At 58.8% G+C, this 22,821-nt stretch overlaps 3 protein-coding genes across 3 annotated transcripts; 1 reads left to right on the top strand and 2 right to left on the bottom strand.

Moving 5' to 3' along the window:
* Window positions 1-1,932: 1,932 nt before the first annotated feature.
* On the bottom strand, window positions 1,933-3,769 carry LOC131090764 (E3 ubiquitin-protein ligase RNF182-like). Its single transcript, XM_058036342.1, has 2 exons — window positions 3,694-3,769; window positions 1,933-3,234 (listed from the first exon to the last, which is right to left on the bottom strand). Exon 2 carries the CDS (start codon window positions 3,201-3,203, stop codon window positions 2,478-2,480), a length of 726 nt encoding a protein of 241 aa, XP_057892325.1. The 5' UTR covers window positions 3,204-3,234; window positions 3,694-3,769; the 3' UTR covers window positions 1,933-2,477.
* Window positions 3,770-5,412: 1,643 nt separating this feature from the next.
* PCIF1 (phosphorylated CTD interacting factor 1) lies at window positions 5,413-16,732 on the bottom strand. The gene is made up of 17 exons (XM_058036475.1): window positions 16,675-16,732; window positions 16,327-16,435; window positions 13,562-13,700; window positions 13,257-13,381; window positions 12,748-12,885; window positions 12,450-12,580; window positions 12,085-12,239; window positions 11,718-11,865; window positions 11,451-11,534; window positions 10,610-10,709; window positions 10,302-10,464; window positions 9,014-9,186; window positions 8,489-8,575; window positions 7,817-8,001; window positions 7,628-7,721; window positions 7,245-7,420; window positions 5,413-6,481 (listed from the first exon to the last, which is right to left on the bottom strand). Exons 3-17 carry the CDS (start codon window positions 13,683-13,685, stop codon window positions 6,229-6,231), a joined length of 2,136 nt encoding a protein of 711 aa, XP_057892458.1. The 5' UTR covers window positions 13,686-13,700; window positions 16,327-16,435; window positions 16,675-16,732; the 3' UTR covers window positions 5,413-6,228.
* A 1,786-nt stretch (window positions 16,733-18,518) lies between these two features.
* On the top strand, window positions 18,519-22,780 carry PLTP (phospholipid transfer protein). Its single transcript, XM_058036099.1, is given in 17 exon segments — window positions 18,519-18,622; window positions 19,320-19,435; window positions 19,630-19,729; window positions 19,803-19,931; window positions 20,068-20,223; window positions 20,366-20,429; window positions 20,596-20,659; window positions 20,775-20,866; window positions 21,000-21,176; window positions 21,317-21,376; window positions 21,469-21,630; window positions 21,802-21,869; window positions 21,945-21,987; window positions 22,139-22,202; window positions 22,288-22,364; window positions 22,459-22,540; window positions 22,543-22,780. Coding segments are annotated over 16 exon segments (1,497 nt in total). The 5' UTR covers window positions 18,519-18,622; window positions 19,320-19,326; the 3' UTR covers window positions 22,593-22,780.
* Window positions 22,781-22,821: the final 41 nt, after the last annotated feature.

The raw sequence follows: 22,821 nt of genomic DNA, 5'->3' as shown, positions 1-22,821 counted from the left end.
GCCAAGCCAGAGGACAAGCAGGATGGGGCAGCATGAGTTGCTGTCCTCCCACCAGGCTATAATTCTTCCACCAGCCCCTGGCCCTCCAACCCACCCTTCCAGACCACAGGGGACTCTGCCACCCACAGCCCCAAGTCAGGGCTGGGGTCATGGGTGGGACACAGCTCAGCACTGCAGGAAAACACACTGGGCTGTGTGTTTGTGGCTCTGGGTGTCCTTGGGGCACTCGGTGGGCCCTATGTGCCAGCCCTGGGGTGCCACTGTACCCCATCCCTGGGAGCTGTGTGGGCTGTGCTGAGCTGGGGACCTGGGAGGGACCAGGGCTCTGGCTGGTGGCAGGCAGGCAAGGACGGTCCCTGCAAGTCCCTGCCCAACAGTAGCTGGGAAGGGGGGGTACCAGGTGCCCCAGATCCTGCTGCTCTCGTGGGTGCTAATACCCCCTAATCAGCTGTCAGTCACTGCAGACCCCAGCAGCTATAAAAGACCCGGGAGCAGCTCCCCGGCTCCTCTCCTGCAGTATGGCAGCACCTCGGGGCGAGAGGAGCCCAGCACAAGAGCTGGGGGGCTGCGGGGGGCCTTGGGGGACCCTGCGGGGGCCACCCCAAGCCCTACTGCCCTGCCCCTACCCCTACTCCTGCCCCTGTCCCGTTTTGGCTGGGTACAGCCTCCTGCCACCCCCTCTCAGCCTCATGACACCGCTGGTAAGTGCCGCGCTGCAGCTCCGGGGGAGGAATGGGATGCGGGGCTTTCCTGGGATCAGGATGGACTGTGTGGGGTGGTTGGAATCGGGGCTGGGGCCCTGCTGTCCCGGGGACCCTGCCCCTCCCCGGCATTCCCCTGCCCCTCACACACACGCCATCCTGCACTTGGCACTTTGGGTGCACATGGGAGAGGAAAACGGGGGATACAGCAGGATCCGAGCAGGATACAGCTCTGCCCTCTCCCACACACAAAGACCCGAGCCCTGACATCCCACAGCCCCTCTCCTCCGGCCCCCCTGTCCCACCCTGACACCCCTGTGCCCCTCCAGGTCTCAGCACCCTTTGAGGTGCCCCTGGGGCTGCCCACAGAGCCGGGGCGGGCAAAGGCGGCGGCGGCGCGGGAGAGCACCGGGGCACTGAAGGCTTGGCTGGCACGACACCCCAGGAACCCCTACCCCAGCAAGGGGGAGAAGGTGATGCTGGCTGTGGTCAGCCGGATGAGCCTCACCCAGGTCTCCACCTGGTTCGCCAATGCCCGCCGGCGCCTCAAGAAGGAGAAAAAGGCGAGCTGGGCCACACAGAGCGCCTCAGATGGCGAGGACAGCGAGGGAGAGGGGGTCCCATCGGGTGCTGTCCCCATTCCCAGTTCCAGCCCTGTGCAGGATGGGTGTGGGGGCAGCTCCGAGGTGATGACAGGCCCTGGGCAGGACAAGCAGCCCCAGAAACCCAAGATCTGGAGTGTGGCAGAGATGCTGGAATCTTCACCCAGCAACAGCGAGTGTCCCCCGGCGGTGCCAGTGGTGCTGGAGCAGATATAGGGCTGAGACAGTCATGACCTGTCCCCAAGGGCACGACAGGAGAGACAGCCATGGGATGCAGCAGTTGCCTCAACAAGGAGAGTGGGAGATGTGGGTGAGAGGGACAAAAAACAGTAATAAATGTGACTCTGTCCTGGGTGTCCTGGTGTTGCCTGTGTGCAGTGGGGATGCTGGTGGGGATGCTGGGGTGTCAGCAAAGATGGTAGGGTAAGTTTCCTGCCAGTACTCCAGAGAGCAGCCCCTGTAGAGCAGGGCAGGTCCAAGGCAGAGATTAAAAATAGACTTCATTCTTCTTAATAAAAGTAATAAAATGGTTAGCAGTATTAAATTAATCCTTACAAAACAAAACCCAAGGAGGTTAAATAGAGACTGGAGGCTGTGCAAAGAAAAAAAAACCCACAATGACTACAGAATAGCTGCAAAGACATCTTTACACACCAAACTCCTCCACTGCTCCCCTCTGGGACACAATGTCAGCGAACACGAGATTCACACATGAGAAAGAGACACAGATGCGATGGGAGCAGCCCCACGAGGAGCGTGGGTGCCACAGACAGAACTATTTACACCACGGACACGGAGCCGTGCTGGGACCAGCCAGGAGCCCCCGGGCTCTGCCCGTCCCTCTCCTGCCGGGGGCCCTCCGGCCGCGGTTTTTCTTCAGCTGGGATCAGTCCTGGCTCCTGCTCTTTGTCCGCTGTGCAGGAGGAGGACAAGAGCTGAGGTCTGGCCCAAATGCTTGTAGGCTGCAATGAGCTCCTGCAGCCACTCCAGCCAGTCTGAGCACCCACATGGAAAGGACAGTGCTGTTCTGCGTGGGAAGGCACCAGGCACTGAGCTGCTCCCCATGGTCCAGGCGCAGCATGCTGTGGGTCAGAGGACATGTGTACCTCAAGGGACAATGCCCCAAGGAACCCAAATCCTGCCTGGCTCAGGCACAGGGGTTGGCTGCGCAGGGTCAGGAGTGGGGGAACCCAAAGACCTCCAGGCACAGGCACTGGCAGAGGCTGTAGACAATGCAGAGAAGGAGGGTGGAGGGCACAAGACTGACCAGGATGATGCCCAGGCTGTGGTGCTCGATGAGCAGGAGGTAGATGCCGAAGGGCAGGGAGCTGAAGTAGAGGAGGCAGAGGACGCCCAGAATGAAGCGGGGCACGGCTTGCCACCCCCAGGAGCGCCACTTCTGCCCAGGGCCGTGGCAGGGCAGGGCACCCAGGCTCGTGGGGCGGTACAGCCGCACCACCTCCAGCCTGCCCAGGCTCTCTGGTGGGGTTACGTCCTCCGGCACCTCCAGGATGGTGACAACCAGGCAGTCGGGGCTGGATGTGGGCTCCAGCACGCTGGGGCAAAGGAGTACCTCAGGAGATAGGGGTGGCCCCCGTTTCTTGGCCCGTTCACGGCCTGTCAGCAGTGCCAGCGCCTCTCCATCATCCTGCAGCTGCTGCACGTCCCCGCCCGGCACCGGGCTGTGCTGGCGGCAGAAGGGGCAGCGGAGCTGGGGGGTCGAGGCGTCCCCCGGGGGAACAATCCTGCGCAGGCAGCGGGCACAGAGGCGATGGCCACAGCGGAGCAGCTTGGGCCTGCGGGCTCGGGCGTCGAAGCGGCTGTAGCAGATGTGGCACTCCAGCTCGGGGGACGAGGGTGCCACCGGCGGGGACACCAGCTTGCTCTCCGGCTGGGCCATGCTCCTGGGGGGCTGCGGGGGGCTGTCCGGGCTGCAGGGAGGGGGCACCGCTGTCAGCCAGGGCTGAGGGCAGGCCCCGGGCCCGCTGCCTCCCACGCGTGGGGTCCCAGCTCCGCCGCATGCCATGGCCATTGTGCGGTCAGAGCCGGGGCTCGGTGAGACAGCGGGGCAGCGAGAGCAGAACGACAGCCTCGACCCCGACTGCAACCCCCGCCCGGTGCCACCGGCGCTGGGACTCGCCGTCATCCCGCCCGCCCCTGCCTTGCGGGGAAAAAATCGCTCCCAGGGGCCGGCGCCAGCGGAAGGGCAGCCCCGGACACATCTCTGGCCCTCACGGTGCGTGCGGGTTCGCTGGGGGCCCGGGATGGCTCCGAACAGCGGCTGTGCCGGCGGCGGGGACCCCGCACCCCGCACCCGCTCCCCGGGCGAGCCGCTCTCGGTCCGTACTGCCCGCCCCCGCTCCCGGCCCGCACCGCATCCTCTCCCGTACCTGCGGCTCCCGGCGGGGGCTCAGCGGCGGCTCGGTCCCCGCCGCCGGCGGGCTCGGCGGCTCCGGTGGGCTCGGCGGCGGCGGGCTCGGGCCCGGCAGCCCCATGGGGGGAGGCGCGGGGCGCTGCCCGCCGCGCTGCGGGGGCGAGCACGGCGCAGGGGCCGCCGGCAGCGCCGCGGCGTTGGCCCGGTAACGGGGAGCGGGGAACGGAGGGGGAGCTCGGACGGGCCGTGCCGGGGCCCTGCGGAGCCCCCTCGTGCAGAACCGGGCCCCGCCGGCTGCTGAGGGGCAGGCGCAGGGGTCGGCGCAGGGGGCGGTGCGGGGTTTGGTGCGGGATCGGTGCGGCTCCCGGTACTCCGGGGTTCCCCGCTCACGGTCAGCCCTGGGATGCTCCTTCCCCGCGTGGGGCCTGCGGTAGCGGCGCTTGGGGTTCAGCATGCCCGGGGAATCGAGCCGGGGGCACTCGGGGGACACAGCACTTGACAGGTTCAGGCTGGGCACAGCCAAGCCCCCTGCAGGTCCTGCACTGCAGGCTGTGCTTCCCAAGCCCAGTCAAATCCTCCCCCAGCTGCTGCCCTTACAGGGCGTTTCCAGGAGCCCTGGGGGGCAAAAGCACTCAGGGATCCCCTCCTTCCTTCCTGAGAGGAGTGGCAGCACTGCCCACCACAGGGACAATGGGAGTGATGGCCTTTTTGTCTAAATCGTCCAGGTTCAGTACAGCCTGACGGAGCTTTTATGCATGGACTTCAGCTCCTGGTGTGCTTCATTCCCCCCAGTCCTGCCCGTACCACCCACTGCTCCCAACCCTTCCACAGCTGCCCCTCACACCACAGCCCCTCACAGATTGACCTAGTCCTGGTTATCAGCCCTTGAAATGGCCCCAGTGCCAACCTGATGCGCTCCATCGACCATCTCTTGCTCTGTCACGATAAAGGAGACTCGAGAAGCAGCCCACACCACCAGGCTTCTGGCCACTGATGTCACCTACACATCCCTGTGAGACCACAGCCACTGGGTACTCAACCAGGTAACTTCCCTCACCTGAGGGAGCAGGCAAAGGGCTCAGGGTGCACTGACTGGTCAAGGGGTGGGTTGGGGACACTCCCAGCATCAGCACATCTCTACTCACCTGTGCCTCAGGAACAGGTGGTCTTGAGTCAAAAACAATGATTAAAGGGGAGAAAAAGCCTTTACAAACTGCCACATTCACAGCTGACATTCCCAACCGCCCTGACTTGAAGGACATAAATGATCTTGCCACCATCAAAAGCATCTCTGGAGAGCTTTGAAGCCTCTGGGAGTGGGCAGCATCAGGCGCTGGGCAATTCCTGCCCACTTCAGGGTGGCACTGTCACTGCCGTGGCACTGACACTGGTCCAGCACCAGCAGTGTTGTGGCACCCACCAGGAGAGGCTGGCTGTGCGCCTGCCCCAATGAGTCGAAAGGCACTTGGAGTCTGAGTGCGCTTCTCTGCACTTCTCCAATGGGAAGGAAGGCACCAAAACCTCACTGGAGCAGTGGGGTGGTCAGGCTGCTTCAGGGGCTCACACTGGTAATAAGTAAAAAACTCCTCCCTCACCAGGAGGCCTGGAAAAGGGCAATGCCAGACAGTTCTGAAAAACCAAACCCCAACATTTTTCTACCTTCCACCCAGGCAGAGACCAGACAGGGGTGAGCACAGACCCCATACACCAAAGAAGGCAAGTCATGGACACAAGCAGAGCTGTATGCTGGTTTTAATGTTCCTAAGAACTAGGAAACAGAAATCAAAAATAGATTTTGCTCTTCTTGATAAAAGTAATAAAATGGTTAGCGGTGTTAAATTAATCCTTACAAAACAAAACCCAAGGAGGTTAAATAAAGCCCGGAGGCTCCGCATAAAAACCACAATGACTACAAAAACAGCTGCAAAGACATCTTTACACACCAAATAAACTCTTCTCCTCTGCTCCTCCCCTCTCCAGGACACAATGTCAGCGAACACAGGACTCACACATGAGAAAGAAACACAGATGCGATGGGAGCAGCCCCACGAGGAGCGTGGGCGCCACAGACAGAACTATTTACACTATGGACACGGAGCCGTGCTGGGGCCAGTCCGGCCGCAGGAGCCCCCGGGCTCTGCCCGTCCCTCTCCTGCCGGGGCCCCTCCGGCCGCGGCGCTCAGCGCCCAGCACTCGCGCTTGCCATCCGTCCCTCCATCTGTTCCACCGTCCTTCTGCCTGCCCACGCGCGCGTCCCAGCTCTGGCCGTCCCTTCCCTCGGCGCTCCGGCGTCGCGGAGCTGCCGGCTCCTCCTGCCGCGCCACGCTGGGCTCCCTCGCCCTGCTGAGGGCCGTGGCCGAGCCTCCTCTCCCACCGGCCGCCGGACGCTCCCGGCTCCTGGGGGCTGGCGTGCAGTTCGCAGAGGAGAGCGGGTGCCGTGGAGCTGCTGCGCAGGAGTCCCGGGCCGTGCTGCGCAGCCAGCAGTCTCTGCTGCCCCAGCCAGCCTCCCCCGGGGCCACCGGCACCTCTCCTGCTGCCTCGCACCTCTGCCTTAGTTGGGATTAGTCTCTCGGCTGCTGCTCTGCTCTCGGCCCAGCTCCCGCTCTTTGTCCGCTGTGGAGGAGGAGGAGGAGGATGAGGACGAGGAGGAGGAAGACGAGGAGCTGAGGGTTCGGCCCGAATGCTTGTAGGCTGCAACGAGCTCCTGCAGCCGCTCCGGCGTGGGCTCCCACTTGGCAAAGCCGGCGCTGTTCTGCAGGAAGAGGACGGCTGTGTTGTGCACAGCCTTGTAGTACATCTCCTCCCTGCAAGGGAAGAGCACAGGCATCAGCACCTCCCCTGGCCCCCGCCCAAAACCCTCAACACCTGCTCCTCCTCTTCGTGCCTTCACTAGGAACAAGTATTTGTCCCATCCTTTCTCTTATTATTCTGACCAGAAGGGAGGCACAGTGCAGCCTTGGGCAGTTCTGAGTACAGTAGAGGCTCCTAAGCTTCCAGAGGGAAGAAACACTGATGGTGCAGAGTCCAACTGCTGCCTACCAGCACACGCATGTGCTGGAACCTTTCTGTCCCTGCAGAGGGGTATCAGCACAGTGAGGCATCAGTCCTAAGCAGGTAAGAAATTCAGTGTTCTGGCACCTGTTGCTTAAACAAGCTGCTGCTCACACTTGTTGCCTCAGCAGCAGAGCAGAGACCAGCCTGCCCCACTGGGGACCAAACCCCCACTGACTGGCCCTTGCCTCTGCTCTCCCAGTGACATCCAGATGCTGCAGCACAAGCAGCTACCAGGCCTGAGGGCTGGCAGAAGCACAGATCAGAGCCACAGGTGTGACCTGTTCCAGCTGGACTCGTGCCCGAGGCACACACCTCTCACAAGCTAAACTTAGCAGTCATTAAACAGACGTTGAATTCACCATGCTGTCTGCCCATCCTAAACACCCAAAGTGATGATGCGCTGCGCTTGTCCTTGTCTGCTCCCTGCTTCCCACTGATTTCAGCCTGGGAGAGGATATTTCTGTCACACAGCTTCAGAGCTGTGTTCCCAAAGGATCTGAGAACAAAGCCTACTTTTTGCAGACGTGCTGGGACCCGCTGCGGTACTCGTGATCGAAGGCCGGCAGGATGAGCTGGTGTCGCTTGAACTTGCTCTGCTCCATGCGCGTCAGGGCTGGCGTGGGGGGGTCCCGCCACTCAGGGATGAAGACAATGAAGGAGAGAGGCTCGCTGGAGCTCTCCAGCAGTTTCTAGTGCAACAAGAAAAGGAACAATCTCAGCACTGACTGAGCAATGACGTGTTTAATCAGTCCTACAGAAAGGAGATGCTTCTGATTTAAGAGCAGTGCCCAGCTGACACTGTCCTCTGTCCGTGCCCTCAGGGCGCGGGAGTGGTGGGGAGCAGAGGATGGACAGCACAGCTCCCTCCCAAACAACCTCACTGTGAGCAGACATACCTCAAAGTGAGAGACCATGGCATCCATCAGCTCCTCACAGAACGGAGGATTTGCCTCAAAAGAACCACTTATAGGGAAGAAATCCAGGCACGGGCTGAAGAAAGAAGCAAAGATCCCCATCAGCTCATCCTGAGTCATCTCACGGGCATGCACCCACACCCACGCAGAGCAAGGGAACGCAATACTCACCCCCTGGATCCAAAATACCCGTCTGTGTCCAAGAAGGCTGAACAGTACTGTTTAAAATAGCAATTCAGGGGCGAGGCAAAGCATTCAAAACTCACTCCAAAGAGCTTGTGGAGGGCTTCAAAGATGTGCACGGGAAGTGCCCCTTGCAGACCAGTCCCTTCATACAGCCCCACACCAAACATCATCTGAGGAGAGCAAACCCTGGTGAGCTGTGCCAGCACTCACTGTTCCTGCTGTTCCCTTCACTGACCATGGACCCAGGGCCACATGTCCATGCACCCACTCCTCTAGGTATGCAGGGCCCCCTCGTCCTTTCTCAAATTCGTGTAGGTCCCTGCATGTACCCAAGAATGCTCTTTAGAGATTTTATCCAACTCTGACCCCACAAAACCATCAGTTTTCTCTTGTACCAAGTGACCCTTCAGCTGCCCTCAGAGTCAAGAGCTACTGAAGGTTCCTTCACAAAGATCTTTACCCACACTGAGGTCTCGTGTCAAGACCACAACTGCTCCCAAGTATACAGTCCTACCTCAGCATAGCATGAGGAGACTACAGACCCAGTTTAAACCCCATGTTGCTCCAGGCTCCCAAAGTTGTGACCCCTTCCCAGAGCAAAGACAAGTTCCCAGTGCTGCCAAGGCTTTCTGACGTACAGCTGTGGTGAGATCGTACCTGATATCGACGGAGAAGGCACCAAACCCTGGGCAGGAACTTTTCAAAGCCTGAGTCATCAATGCAGCTGTACCGATAAAGAAGCCACTGGAAGAGAAAGCCCAGCCATTGAAGACATCAGGAACAGCCAAGCTATGGTGATACATGCACATTGTGACAGGGAGAGGGAGGCTGAGGAGCAGGTGGGCTCTGCAGGGAGCTGTCAGCACATCTGCTGTCACTGCGAGAGCCACCAGCTTGTCACTAACACAAAATGAATGAACTACCACAGCAGCACATGTCTCTCAGCAAGGGCTGCCTTGGTTTGAGTACAATGTTCTGGCAACACAACATTTATTCAGAGCACACACCCAACACCTGGGAAATACTCCCAGCAGAGCCTGACCCCAGCTAAGGTGAGAGTAGCTGTCCTCATGGCCATGGCAGTGTGTGACAGCTCTGCAGGGTCAGCTGGCCAGCCTCTGCCCAGCCCTGCCCAGGAGATGACCCTGCCCCAGGGGCAGCAGAGCAGTGCCCAGCCCTTACCAGCTTGCTGAAGTAGTTGCGGCTCACTTTGACCATCTCCCCCTTGTAGCGCACACAGGCCACGTTGTTCTCCATGTGCATCTCCACGCTGGGCAGTGGTGGGGAGGGGATGGCCAGTCTCACGGGGTAGCAGTACACCAGCCTGTCCTGGACCTCAGGAGCTTCCACCTCAGCTGTGGACAATGAATAGAAAGGCAGCCTGTGAGAAGCCAAGGGTATTCAGGACCAATCTTCAGTCCAACTCAAAAGACACAGCAATCCAAAAGGGCTGAAGAATAGGGTGGTCCTCCCAAAAAACCACCATGGTGGTCCCTCACAGATGTTGTAGGCAGCTACCTAGGTTCAAAGCTGATTCCTCAATGCAGACAGCACACAGCCACCCCAGAGTCCTGAGGCATGTTCCAAACAAACAAAACCCTCTTTTTGTAGCTACTGTTTCTTATTTCAGTTTGCCCCAAACTCATCCAGAGCACAATAAAAGTTCACAGGCGGCCAAATGCAGGAGGCAAAGGAATCTCCCTGCACCTTGTGGTTATCCATCGCCTCAGCTTCAGGAAGAGCTCATAAATCAGCTGGAAGTAATCTCTTGACTTAATGGGATTGGAAGATAAGCATCAAAAACAATGCCAAGAGGCAGGCATTGGGACCTGAAGGGAGCCTGAGAAGAGCCAGGACCCAAAAGGGAAAAGGACTACAGACAGTGGCAATGAAAGGAGCACACCCCATGGAGGAAGAAAAAGCTGACTAGAGAGAGATATACAGATGTGAACGAAAGAAAGAACAGAGGAAAGATTAAGGAACACAAACTCTGCCAAGAAAGGGTGCACAGTGACAAGCTGGGAGGCAGAGGGGTGCTCAAAACACAAGAAACGTGGCAAATGAGAATAAAGGGAGAACACTCAGCATTATTAAGGGGGTGTCAGCTGTCCCCAGGAATTCATGAAGCAGAAAAGCAAAAAAGCATGGTCCAGTGAAATGAACGAATGCCCTGCTCAGTGTGACCTGCTCCTAACACCTACTTCATCCTGGCAAATCACATATTTGTAGTATCTGACGTTACAGCTGGTCACAGCACCTGATGGAAGACAGCCTGTCACTGCACACACATTGTGACTGAAAGCTGAGGCCTATGTTGGACTGGCTGTTTCTTACTTTGAAACACAGACTTTCTAACATTTGGAGACAGAGCTGCCCTCCCAACAGGTAACACTCTCTGAATAGGGACAAGACCATGGGGCCTTTTACTGCAGTGCTGCAGCTCTACAGCTCCACAAAGCTGGCTGCATACCAGAGATATTGTTCTCCTTGAGTATGGCAAGATGCTTCTCCCGGATGCGCTTGACGTATTCCAGGGATATGTAGTAAATTTTACTGCAGATGCCTTCCACAGAGTCCTTGGCTGCAGCAGACACGTGGGGCCCACACTGTTTGCGTAAGTGCTCCAGGCGGTCCTGTGGAAACAGAGAAGCAGAGTCTCTCACATGGCCACCACTGGCTCTCCAGGGGTCTTCAGTGTCTCCAGAAGGACCTGTACCTGTCCCCACATGTCCCCTCCCCAGCTCCCTGTGCCCAGCCACACATCAGTGGTACACTGACCATGTAGTCCTCCTTGGAGGCGGAATGGTCCCGTCGCAGCCAGCTGAAGGTGTCCTCCACATTCCACTTCACCACCTTCCTGCTGTCTGGGGAAGCACTCCTACAAAAACAGAGGCAAAATTTAACTCACAGCTGCACAGCCAGGTATTCCACCCCCCACCAAAGTTTTCTATCACTGGGGAATGTGGACACTGTCCCTTGTCCATCCCTGTCCCTCCCCTCCATTCTCTGGAAAGGCCTTCCAGACATTTGCATGATTGCAGACTGCTATATTCTCTCCAAAATTTGGTGTAGCTGGCTGCTGTCCTCTCTGCAACAGGAGAGGCCCCAAAAGCCTTTATTTGTCATGGCACTGGTCCATTTTGACACTTCCTCTAATTTTCAATTACTGCTAGGGGCTTGTGACTCCAAGAAAACTACCCTGTTTACAAGCTTTTCCTTTCCCCCACAAGCCTCTCCCCAACTCTCTTCCTCAGTTCTGCCTGCTGTGGCAGAACTGGTCAGAAAAACTCCATCTTGTATGCAAAATGCCACTCTAAGCTTGTTGCTCTGTAACAGCAGTGAGTACTAAAGCACTCCTGATATTATCCCAGGGATGACAAAAGACATTCCACACCCAGTACTTCATTGTCTCCACACACACTCAGCTCCCCAGTATTACATTTTACAGTAACAGTAATTATCAAAAGATGGCTCCAGCACTACTGTTTTTCTTCTGTATGTTCCCAACCTTGCTCTTCCTCAATAACATTATGCCCAGTGCTAGATAAGGCAGGATGAGAAGTCCCTATAGTTCTTTTGTCTTTTCTGAACGTGACAGCACTGCGAGAAGAGCTCCCACCTGGATTCAATCAGTCGTTTCGCAGCCTCAGCATACTTGAAGAGCAGCCTCTTGGCTTCCTCTCGGAACTTAATTCTGGATAACCTGAGGTAAGTTAAATTCATATGCATGAGTCTCACAAAGGCATGGAAAACAGGTTCAGTTCCCCAGCTTTCCTTCACCAGCATCCAAACAAAGGGAGCACCGCAGCGGAACCGCGGCAGGTAAATCACCAGACCAGACTGACCCAGAACCATCCCAACAAAGTGCTCTGTCTGTGAACAGTACCTGATGGGAATGTCATTCATGATCTCTCTGAACATGGAAGGAGACACTACTGGCTCGCAGTCACTCGGGAGAAGAGGATCTGTCCCTTTATCAACCACTTTTCTCTCCAACATCCAGCGGTTAAATGACTCCCTTGGGGGGTCAATCCCTGCACATGCACAGAAGAAGGGTCTAATCAATACAATACAGAAATGCCCAGTAGCTCTGATAAGGATCATCACACAAAGTTCTGCCTAATCACTTAACCAACAATGCCACAGAGTATAACCATCACAAAAAGAGAACACAGGGACTAGACAGGCATAAAACAAAAGTCAAATTACCACAACACTAGAACTGAGAAGGAAATCAAAGGAACCCAACTCACCTTCTCGCTGCTGGCAGAGCTCACGGTAATGCTGCCTCAGCTTGAGAATGAGCTGGGACCGGAGCAGCTCCACCTCAGGGTGTGGAGAAAGCACTTCTGATGGTGCCCTCTGCTTAATCACAGCATTTGTCTGAATATCCAGGTCCCAGTATACTCTGTGGCAGAAGCAAGTGTCATCAGGATAACCAGATCACTGGCTAATTATCAAATATTACTTTTAAAGATACTTCCTTGGGCTGTTTCACCAGTCAGGAAACCAAACTATCAAAACTCCTGGCAGTGATTTATCCCTCAGGTTTCTTGCAACCTGTGTGTCTCAAACACTTTACTGAGAAAGGAACAGAAGACAAATGGACACAACTCACTCAGTTGGTCGTAGAAGAGCTGCCTGCTGTTTGTCTTCAGGTGAAACACACCATGCCTTCAAAACAGAGGTTCCTGGAATACTGGGAGAGCTGGGGACTGGCTGAGCAGCTGGGTTCCCTGGGACATCCGCCTGTGTGTGTGAAAGATGAATGACTCCACCAAAGAGACAGGTCAAGGAGAAGCAGCCCAGTGAATCAAACAGTCCCACACCAGAACACCACGTGGGAGACCCCCATGAGCTCACCAGCTCCCCTTGGTTTCAGGCTGCGCATGTTTGTTTCAGAGCACCAAACCCACCTTGGGCTTCTTCACACTGTTGCCACTTGGTGGAACCTCTTCTGAGAACCTCCTCTTCCTCTGCTTGCTCTCCACAGAGGCATCTGCCACCCCACCTTCCAGTGGCATGGGAGCCGCGTTCAGTCCCAGAGGGTCTGACTATGAGAGTCCAAACAACAACAGCACACGTCAAGCTCACCAACTGCCACTGCAGCCTCACATTGCACTGCTCCCAGCTCCCACGTGGATGGAAATAAGGACACCACTAGTCACACCTGCACAAAGCTGAAAGATTCTCTTCTAATGTCTATATGCCTTTTAAAAATATTTTAATGAGAAAAACTCATCACAAATCCCCCACGCTGATGAGCGGTGCATGACTCCTGGAACAGCAACACCTGACAGAGAAACACTTCCCCAGAATCACGCCAGACAATGGACTGAGCAAGGAGTTTTGAAGGCACACAAGACACCTGTAATCTGAAGACCCCAGTCCTGGCACAGCACTCCCAAGGTGAGTGAGCACTTACTATGACATCGTGCTGTCCCAGCACAGGCATTTCCCACAGAGACTGGTTGGTGAAGCGGTTGAAGTAGTACGGGCGGTTCTCCCGCTTGCTCCAGCACTTCTCCCAGCCAGCCTGCACCAGCTCATCTGAGAGGACAGTGAGAGTCAGGAGAGGAGCATCCTGCACAACAGACCTGCCCTGCAGTGCCCAGCACTGTCACAGCACTCTCTGAAACACACATCACTCCTGGCCTCCCTTGGCAGCCTTGTTTCACCCCTCTCCCAGCTGCCAGGGCCCTGCAGAACTCCCGAAGGCAGAGTGGGTACCTGGCAGGTCCTGTACCAGGCGCATGGGTTTGGGGGAGCTGGGCTGGTTCTGGTTGGAGGTGCCAGGTGAGTGACTCATGAGAGACGCTTCCTCCGCAGGGCTTCTGTGATTCTCATTGGCCATTTCTCAGCAACCACACTGGAAAAAACAGAGTAATATCCAGTGTTACAGCAGGAAAGGTCCCAGATCTGCTTGGCATACTCAGGTGTAGCAGTAAAAGTTCATTCTGATAATAAAACAGGGATTGAACCAGTACACACAAACTGCACCTCAGCCCTGAAAAACACCTTGTTATCCTGGATACAACGAGCTATGAGGAATGCTCAGTGTTAAATGGGGCTAGCCAGGGTGTTCTTTAGCCCAGCATTCAAAATATTCCCTTTTCAGCTAGACCTCTCCAAAGAGCAAAGCATCAGATCGTAAAAAATAACATAACCTCCTCTGTGATTATGTGCCACCTTCTGCCACACCAATACCACTGGCCAGGTCTGATGTTATCCTCAGAGACAGTTTGAATCAACTCACACACACATAACTGCACATCATTTCAACAAAAGGCTTTCATTAAAATAAAAATCTGCTATATAAAATAGCCCTGGAGGTTCACTAACAACTTCTGTGGTTCAGAAAACCACAGGCTGGGAGTCAGGAGCTCCCTATTATTACCCTCTGCATGTCCCAGGCTGACACGTCCCAGTGCTAGTCCTAGTCCCACAAGCAGGGCTTCAGCCAGCTGTTTTGGCCCTTGCTGCTTTTTCATCTGCATAACAACAGTTATGCAAAAGAAGGTCTGTTGGAACAATAAAGCTCCTCTTAATCATAATTTAATGTTGCCAGCTGGAGAGAAACAGCCAGGCTTTTCCTCTCTTAGTCACCACTCTTCCCCTGGGGAAGTTTCTGAAACAGCGCCACAGATTGCTCTTCTCTGGCAGCCCAAAATGCATTGGCAATGAACTGGGGGGAAACAAGGCATTTTACATAATTCCCAGCTACCTCAGACACTTAACTCTATTCAGGCTTTGGAGACACCCCACAGCACACACCAGCAGTCAGGGCAGCAGCAGCACAGTGCTGTGTATAGCATGCTCCTCACCTGAGCAGCACACTCCTGACAGCAGGAGCCACGTACAGGAGCTCTCCAATAAAAACTCTGATTTTTTTTTGGGTTGTCACTGGGATTTGAAGTCTTCACTGCCCTTCCTGTGCATAAAGGCCAGTGGCTATTTCAGCAGAACAGAATGGCAGGAGCAAACAGTGGTCAAGAGCGAGTGGCCAGTAGCTCAGCTGCCCACAGCATTGGCTGAGATCAGCACCTTGGAAGATGTTTCCATCCTTCCAGGCAGGGTACACAAAGGAAGGTGTGGGACACTGTGATACCTGGAGTTTGGGTCTCTGCCCCAGAGCAAGCAGGTAACGCCTCATGCCTGCAGCAGAGTGCAGGACACAACAGGGGACCTTTAACGGCCTCAGCAGTGAGCGTTGTGCAATCTCACACTCCCTCCTGAACTCCAACCCCACCGTGTCCTTACAGACTCTGCAGACGTGCCAAGGTGAGCTGGGCCAGCTCAGGCTCGTGTCAGCCCGTGGGTACAGGGACCCTGGAGATGGCAGAGCTGTGAGGCAGGAGCACAGGGAAGCTCTGAAGGAGGTTTAGTCCCTCCTCCTCAAACTAAAGCTACACTTGCACATGCAGCTGCTGCTGTGTCCTGCACGTTACACAGCCTGGAGTGAACTGGTGTGTACTGGGGGGACCAGAGCTCCCAAAGTCATGATTGTCAGGATTCACAGACAGCACTGGGCACGGAGCCCTGGCCAGCTTGGATGGCACATGCCAGCTCCAGTGACCTGCCAGTGTTTTTCACCACCCATCGCTCAAAAGAGCTGTCAAATAGGGTGACTGGCTCTGCCTCCTCCCATTTATGGATAAACTGGAATGGTGGAAGTAGCCAAGAAGTTTTATCACTTGATCTGTGTTAACAAGTATTAAATCCAAGTACCCTTAAGGTCTGGGAAAAGGAAACAGCCAAACTAACAGGAATCCTGGCAGAAGCCACTCTACTTTTATGTAACTACACTGGGACTTAGACAGTGACAGGGATCCAGAGGAAGCATTTTATGGTGATTACGGTATGTTTTTATACACCATGGCAATGCATACAGTGCTTCACAAACACGGTACAACGCTGTCCCTGCCCAGAGAGCTTACAACCTAGAGCAGCAGCACGACCAGAGACCACAGCGAGGGGTAAGGAGACACAGAGTAAAGAAGTACAGCAAACAGGACCGGTATTTGTTTCCATTTCACCGAGGTAGAATTTTGTACAAGACAACAGCAAATGCAGACAAAGGAGATCAGCGACAGCCCCCCGGGACAACCCCGCGGCTCTCCCCCATCCCAGAACCACGGCTGCTCCAGGAGGCTGGGAGCCAGGCCATCGCCTCCTCCATCGGCACCCATCCCCTTTCCGAGCGCCGGCCGGCGGGCCCGGAGCTGAGCAGCGCAGCGCTCCCGGGGCACCACGGGCACTGGGCACCGGGGCACCGTGTCTGCGCGGGGAAGCGGCCGGGAACCTCCTGGGGCTGCCCTGCCGGCGGCGAAGACGGCACGGAGCTCCTCGGCGCGGCGGGCCGGGGCCGGCGAGCGGCCACGGGCACCCAGCGAGTGCGGAGAGGAGGCGGCGACGGCGACAACTCTGCAGTCTGGCCGGGAGCGGTCCGGGGGCGCGGCCTAAGCGGGGCGACGGCCGGCCGGGCGGGTACTTACGGTGGCGGGCTGCCTGGCGGGACGCGTGGCCGTCGCTCCGTACTCGCCGCTGGCGCGCCGGGGCCGCATCCTCATAGCGGGGCGTCCCGCGCCTGGCCCGCGGGGGCGGCTGCGGAGACAGGAGCCCGTTACGGCGCCGCGGGGAGGGGCCGCGCGACGCGCAGGCGCGGCGGGGGCACAGTGGGGGCGCGGCGGCGGGAGCGCGGCGGCAGCAGCGGCCGCGCTCTAGCGCTCTAAGATGGCGGCCGCGGGCCTGCGCCGCCTCCCCTCCGCCGCCCGCGCGCCGCCGCCGGCCCCCGCCGCCTCCTCCTGCACGGCGGGCCGCGGACACGCGGTCGCGCCGCTTACCTGGGCGTGAGGCTAGGGGCTGCAGGCACCGGGCACCGCTGCGTCCGCCACCGCCGCCGCCCCACCTCCGCCTCGCCCGCCCCGCCGCCGCCATCTTGCGCCGGGGCCGCGGGTGTGGAGCGCATGCGCGAAGCAGAGCCCGCGCTTGGGGGAATTACGTGGAGCATGCGCAAAGGCTGCGCGGTCACCCCGCCCACCCGGCGCCATCTTTGTGGCGGGCGCCGCCCCGCGGTGGTTGCGGAGCGGTCCCGGTCCTGCCCGCGCTGTCGTGGAGCCGCTCCGTGCGGGCCGGCCCCGCCTCCCGCCCGCCGCGGGCGGTTCCCGGCACTGACAGGGCGCGGCCGCAGCGGTCGCCACCAAAGGGCCTTTGAAGAGCGGCGGCGCCGGGGCGGGGGGGGCTGCATTGATGTGGGGGCGCGGGGCTTCCGCCGCCCGCCGGGCACAGCGGTTGCTCCCGCTGCGCTTCAGCCCGGGCCGGCCCTGGCAGCCGCTGCCTGTCCCGGCGCTCCCTCGGGCGCAGCGCTGACACGTCCCTCCCCACACTATTGCCGTGGCCGTTCCCCGTCCCGCGGGTCCCGGTGACAGCCGGCGGGCGCTGGCAGTCGCTCCCTTGTCCTGCGGCTGCTGCTCCACAGCATATGCTGGAGGATGGCACGGGACGTGGAAGGAGGACACGGCTGTTACTGGGGGCTCCTTGGGGGCCGCAGGACTCCTCGCAGCTGGCGGAGCTTCTGCCACATTCTCCTAGCAGAGCACCCGTCCTGCCTCGGCTGCAGCTCCCTGGGCCGCCGCTGGCCGGTGCTGGCCCACGGCCCTCGGTGAAGACGGGATGGGGAAACTGCGAGGCCTCTCCTGCCCTTTTCTTCTGGGATATCCCTGCTGCCCAGCTTTCCAAGGGGTTTCCCATCTCCTGGAGTCCTGCCCTCTGCTCCGGGAGCAGCGGGGTCAGTTTAATGAGTTAACGCTGGCGCTGCAGTTCTGGGGGGTAAGTGCTGTGTAAGCACTGAGGCTCCCGTTTTGGGCTTCCAGCAGCCCAGCTCCGCTGCCCAGAGCACCGATAACCCCCCGGGGCACAAAGGGCGGCTCAGACCGACCCCTGAGGGCAGAGGGGACTCTGTGAAGGCACAGTGAAACTCCAGCCTTGGAGCGAGGGAGCTCAAGTGGCCGAGGGGGTGGTGAGGGCAGGGGCAGACTCTCGGCATGGCTCGGCCAGGCAGAATTATCGGGAGGGAGCCCCGGGCTGAGGAGCTGCCCGTCTTTTCCATGGGCACCCATGGGGACACTCCGGCAGTGCCCATCTCGGTGCTGCGATCCCGGAGCCAGCCCAGCTGCCGCTAACACACGGGGCAAGGCTATCCAGAGGCACATCCTGCAGAGCCAGTGCTGCCTGCCTTGGGGTCCGGGCAGTCCTGAGGCTCCGCAGCTTCTCTGTTCAGGTTCATGTTACAGACGGCCATGAACCAGCCCCCAGCAGCACCCCCGGCCCCCGGGTCTGCACTGAAGCTGGGATAGCTGAGCACTAGCAGGAGATTCGTAACACAGACTGGGAGTCCCCAATAGCCCAGGCCCTCCCGGACATTGCCGTTTGCACGGGGGGTGCCGGAGAGATCCGTGGCTGTGGCTGCGTGTGCAGGACGCGGGGAGCGGTGTTTTCGGGGGGAAGGCAGGCTTCGTGTCCAGGCTGGAGGTGGCCAGGCGAGCCGCTGTCTGTGCCGGTGCTGGCAGCCAGCCGGGCTCGGCGGGACACAGACCTGCATCCTCCCCGTCCGTCCGTCCCGCTGTCTCCTCCCAGCTGTGAGCCCACAAGGAGTGGCAGTTGGGGGCTATATAAAGGCAGGGAAACCTCAGCCAGCTCAAAAGAAAGTCTTGGAGCTGGTGGTGTTCTCCCTCCCTCCTGCCTTCACGTGATTCAGCTTCCCCACGCCGGGAGCCGAGGACAAGCCTCGCTGTAAGTACCCGAACTGAGCCGGCATTGTGTGGGGGAGCCCCCAGCCGCTGGGCAGGACGGTGGCTCCGGGCCCCGAGGAAGTGGATCCCCCATCCTCTCCCTTCATAGAATTAGAGGAAAACGCTGTGGGGGAGCCCCGTCCCATCCCACAGGCTCGCACGGAGCTCTGCCTGTTGCTGCGGGATGGACGGGGTCCAGCTCCGTCTCAAACCAGCCTAGGGGCAGGCGGCACATCTCGGGGGGGCTGTGAGGGTTGTGGGACGGCCTCACGGGCGAGGGCTCGCTCCTCTGCGAGCTGCTGGGGCTCCCCGCTGCAGCAGCACGCACGGAGCTGGCTCCTGTTCCTGCGGTTTGGGGAGCGGGGTGTGCTCAGGGCGGGGAAGCGCTGGAGTGGGTGTTCCCCGATGTGGGACCCTCGGGCTCCACAGCGCCAGTGCGGGGGCTTGTGCACAGCGCCCTGGGGTGGGAGGCGTGTATGGGCTGCTGGGCCAGAGGTTTCGGGCAAAGGCGACCTGGGCAGCACTGGGGGGTTTCAGGGAGAACAGTGGACCCGTGGGGTGCTCCTTGGAACTATCCCCTGCCCCGGGCAGGTTGGACAGCAGCTGCTTCCCCTTCCAGTGTGTCCCCTGGGCCTGTCTGTGCTGACACCTGTGTATGTCCCCAGCCAGTCCGTGCTGACCCTGCTCTCTGCCTCCAGGTGCGAGATGGCTGCCGGCGGCTGCCTCCTTTTTCTCCTTCTGCCCTCGCTGGTCACAGCTTCACACAGCCCTCCTGGCTGTAAGATCCGGATTACTTCCAAGGGGCTGGACCTGGGTAAGGGGCCGGCCAGGATGTCTCAGTCTGGGAAAGAGGGACATTGGGCACCGTCCTGGGGTCTGTGCTTGTGTAGGGTTCTGCCTGCACTGCTCCACCATGGGGTGGCCGGGGAGCAGTGGGGGCTGTCAGGGGGGATGCTGCCAGCCCGGCATGTCCCCGCACGTCCCAGCCCAGCCTCGTTTTCCCTGCAGTGAAGCAGGAGGGGCTGCGCTTTGTGGAGCAGGAGCTGCAGAACATCACCGTGTCGGACCTGCATGGGAGTGAGGGGCAGTTCCAGTACAACATCAGCCAGTGAGTGCTGCCTGCTGCCCACGGCTTCCCACGTCCATCTGTCTGTCTAACCACTCCTGTCCCCTCCCTGCAGGGTCAAGGTGACAGACCTGCAGCTGGCCTTTTCAGACCTGAACTTCCAGCCCCAGCAGCACCTTGTCTTCAACATCAGCAATGCTTCCATTAGCCTACGCTTCCGCAGGCAGCTGCTCTACTGGTTCTTGTGAGCTGCGTCCCCTTCCTCCTGCTCTGGGTGCTAGCCCACCCCATAGCTGTGCTTGCTGGGTGCCACAGGTGCCTTGCTGTCCTGCAGCTGGCAGGAACTGTGTGCTCCTCTCATCTGCTTTCCTGCCTTCTAGCTATGACATTGGGTCCATCAATGCCTCTGCGGATGGTGTCCACATCTACACAGTGCTGCAGCTGGCCAAGGATGAGGCTGGGCGCCTCAAGATCTCCAATATGACCTGCAGCGCCTCCATAGCGAGAATGCACGCTGGCTTCTCTGGCACACTCAGGTATACCTGACCCCTCTGTGTGTGCCTGGCTCCCTGACCCCCTTCCCACACCTTCAGTGCTTCCTCAGCCCAGCTGTGTGCTGGAATGGGCACAGAACCACAGGGAGAACAGGCACTGCAGAACCACTCTTGTGTTTTCCAGGAAGGTCTATGAGTTCCTGAGCACCTTCATTGTCACGGGGATGCGTTTCCTCCTCAGCCAGCAGGTACAGCTGAGCACAGAGAGGGGCTGCGGGATGTTAGGGCTCGGCCCTTTGTGTGTGGGAGAGGGCAGAGTTCTATCCTACCCGTCTGCTGGGCCTTGTCCTGCCTCTGCAGCTCCTCATCCAGTTCTGGGAGCAATTCCCCTCAGCCTGGCTCCTTGCCTTGCAGATCTGCCCATCCCTGGAGCACGCCAGCCTGGTGCTGCTGAACTCTTTGCTGGACACAGTGCCTGGTGTGTGTTGCCCTGGGAAAGGGCTGGATCCCATTCACTGTCAGGCAGACAGGGCTGGGCATCAAGCTGCCAGGCAGCTCCAGGCTAAGTCTCACCAGCACATCTTCCCTGGCAGTGAGAAACTACGTGGATGAGCATATTGGGATTGACTACTCCCTCCTACGGGATCCTTCCATCACCACTGACACCCTTGAGCTCGACTTCAAGGTGAACGCTGGGTCCTGCCTTGCTGGTCCTTCCCCATCCTTGTGGAAGAGGCTGTGCCAGCAGGCACGTTGGGCTCCATGGAGCAGGTAGGGCTGCCCCATGGCTGTGGGAACCTCTCCTGCTCTTGGTCCAGGGCATGTTCTTCCCCCGGGTGAGAGAGGACCAGGAGCTGGAGAACCACGCGGTGGAGCCGGTGATCAAGGAGACCGAGCGCATGGTTTACGTTGCCTTCTCCGAGTATTTCTTCGATTCAGCCATGCACTCGTACTTCCAGGCAGGAGTACTGACCATAGAGCTCCAGGGGGAGAAGGTAAGGAGCACCAGACACTCGGACTGTGTGCAGGCAGGAGAGAGGGGTGAGCTGTGTTACAGAGCAAAGGAGGTGCCAGCCAGGGAGCAGCTTTGCTGGGACCTGCAGCAGTGGCTTGCAGTGGTTTGTGCTCTCCACAGGTGCCCAAGGACCTGGAGGTTTTGCTGAGAGCCACATTCTTTGGGACTATCTTCATGCTGGTAAGGAGCCCTCAGACAGGATGGAAGGCATGGCAGAGCCCCAGGACAGAGCCTGCCTTGTGCCTAGCCTCCAACGCACCTGCCTTCCCCAGAGCCCTTCTGTGGATGCTCCGCTGCAGCTGGTGCTGCAGGTCTCTGCTCCCCCACGCTGCACCATCAAACCCTCAGGGACCTCAGTTTCTGTCTCTGCTTTCCTGAACATCTCACTGGTGCCCCCGGACCGCCCACCTGTCCAGCTCTCCAGCATGGCCATGGTGAGAGGGGGCTGGGGCTCCTTGTGCAGCCACCCCACTGTATACAGGAGCAGTGTCCCCCATCCTGTGTTGTAAGGCACTGGTGTCACTGAGCAGAGGGACACTGGACCTGTGGCATGAGCTGGCCTGGTTGTCCTCTGCTTGCCACGACTCAGCCCTCTCCCTCCCCAGGAAACCAAGCTGAGTGCCAAGGTGTTTCTGCAAGGGAAGGCGCTGCGTGTGCAGCTGGACCTACGACGGTATGGCTGGGGTGCCATGGGGGTGTGGGGAGGGTCCCCTCCACACCCTACTCACAGCTGCCTCCTTCTGTGCAGCTTTCGCATCTATTCCAAGCAGTCAGCGCTGGAGTCGCTTGCGGTGAGAGAATGGTGATGGCCTGGGACCCCTCCACCCAGCCACAGTTGGGGTGGGCTGGGGAGAGGCTGTCCATTCAGGATCCCCCCTTACAGCCCTCCCTGCCCTGGCTGGCAGCTCTGCCACTACACTGACCCCAGCTCTTCTCCCACAGCTGTTCTCACTGCAGGCCCCTCTGAAGACCCTGCTGCAGCTGACCATCATGCCCATCATTAACGGTAGGCATCACTGCTCCCACACAACTGGGAGTGTAGGCAGGGTCATAGCAGAGCTCAGCCTCATCCCAGCTCTCCCTCTCTGCAGAGAGGACAAAGAAGGGGGTGCAGATCCCACTGCCCGAAGGCATGGACTTCACCAGGGAGGTGGTCACCAATCACGCGGTACGTGGTGGGATGGGCACAGCCTGTGCCTCCGTGTCCTGCTGGGAAGGGCACTGTCACCTCCAGCCTTGCACTGACCTTCTTCCCTCTGCAGGGATTCCTCACAGTGGGAGCTGATCTCCACTTCTCCAAGGGGCTGCGGGAGGTGATTGAGAAATACCGCCCGGTGCCAACCGCCGCTCCAGCTCCCAGCCTGCAGAGCCCAGCCTGGATCCCAGCTCACTCTAGCTCTCCTCCCTGGACCAAGGGCAGATCCCGGGCTGGACCCGTAGACCGTAGGTAGGAAGCACCTGGTACCACCAGCACATTGTCAGGGCGTCCAGGCCCCGGTGGGGCACAGCAAGGTGGAGAGGGTGCTCTGGGAATCCCTGCTGCAGCCCTGCTCATTACACTAATAAACCACCTGACTCCAACCACATGGCCTCATTGCTTGGAGGACATGTCCATGCTGGGGTAC

The sequence above is a fragment of the Melospiza georgiana genome, chromosome 17, assembly GCF_028018845.1.
Source record: "Melospiza georgiana isolate bMelGeo1 chromosome 17, bMelGeo1.pri, whole genome shotgun sequence".
Classification (NCBI taxonomy): Eukaryota; Metazoa; Chordata; class Aves; order Passeriformes; family Passerellidae; genus Melospiza; species Melospiza georgiana.
Note: the sequence above shows the minus strand (reverse complement) of the source record. Positions and strands in the feature narration are given on the sequence as shown.

What these genes read in the sequence shown, in the direction of transcription:
- LOC131090764 (XM_058036342.1), bottom strand. Translation starts at nt 3,203, where the DNA reads ATGGCCCAGCCGGAGAGCAAGCTGGTGTCCCCGCCGGTGGCACCCTCG.
- PCIF1 (XM_058036475.1), bottom strand. Translation starts at nt 13,685, where the DNA reads ATGGCCAATGAGAATCACAGAAGCCCTGCGGAGGAAGCGTCTCTCATG. An exon ending in GCTCTGCCAGCAGCGAGAAG is followed by an intron (nt 11,866 to 12,084) that starts GTGAGTTGGGTT and finishes GTGCATGTGCAG; the next exon opens with GGATTGACCCCCCAAGGGAG. An exon ending in CCATGGTCTCTCACTTTGAG is followed by an intron (nt 7,421 to 7,627) that starts GTATGTCTGCTC and finishes TTGTTGCACTAG; the next exon opens with AAACTGCTGGAGAGCTCCAG.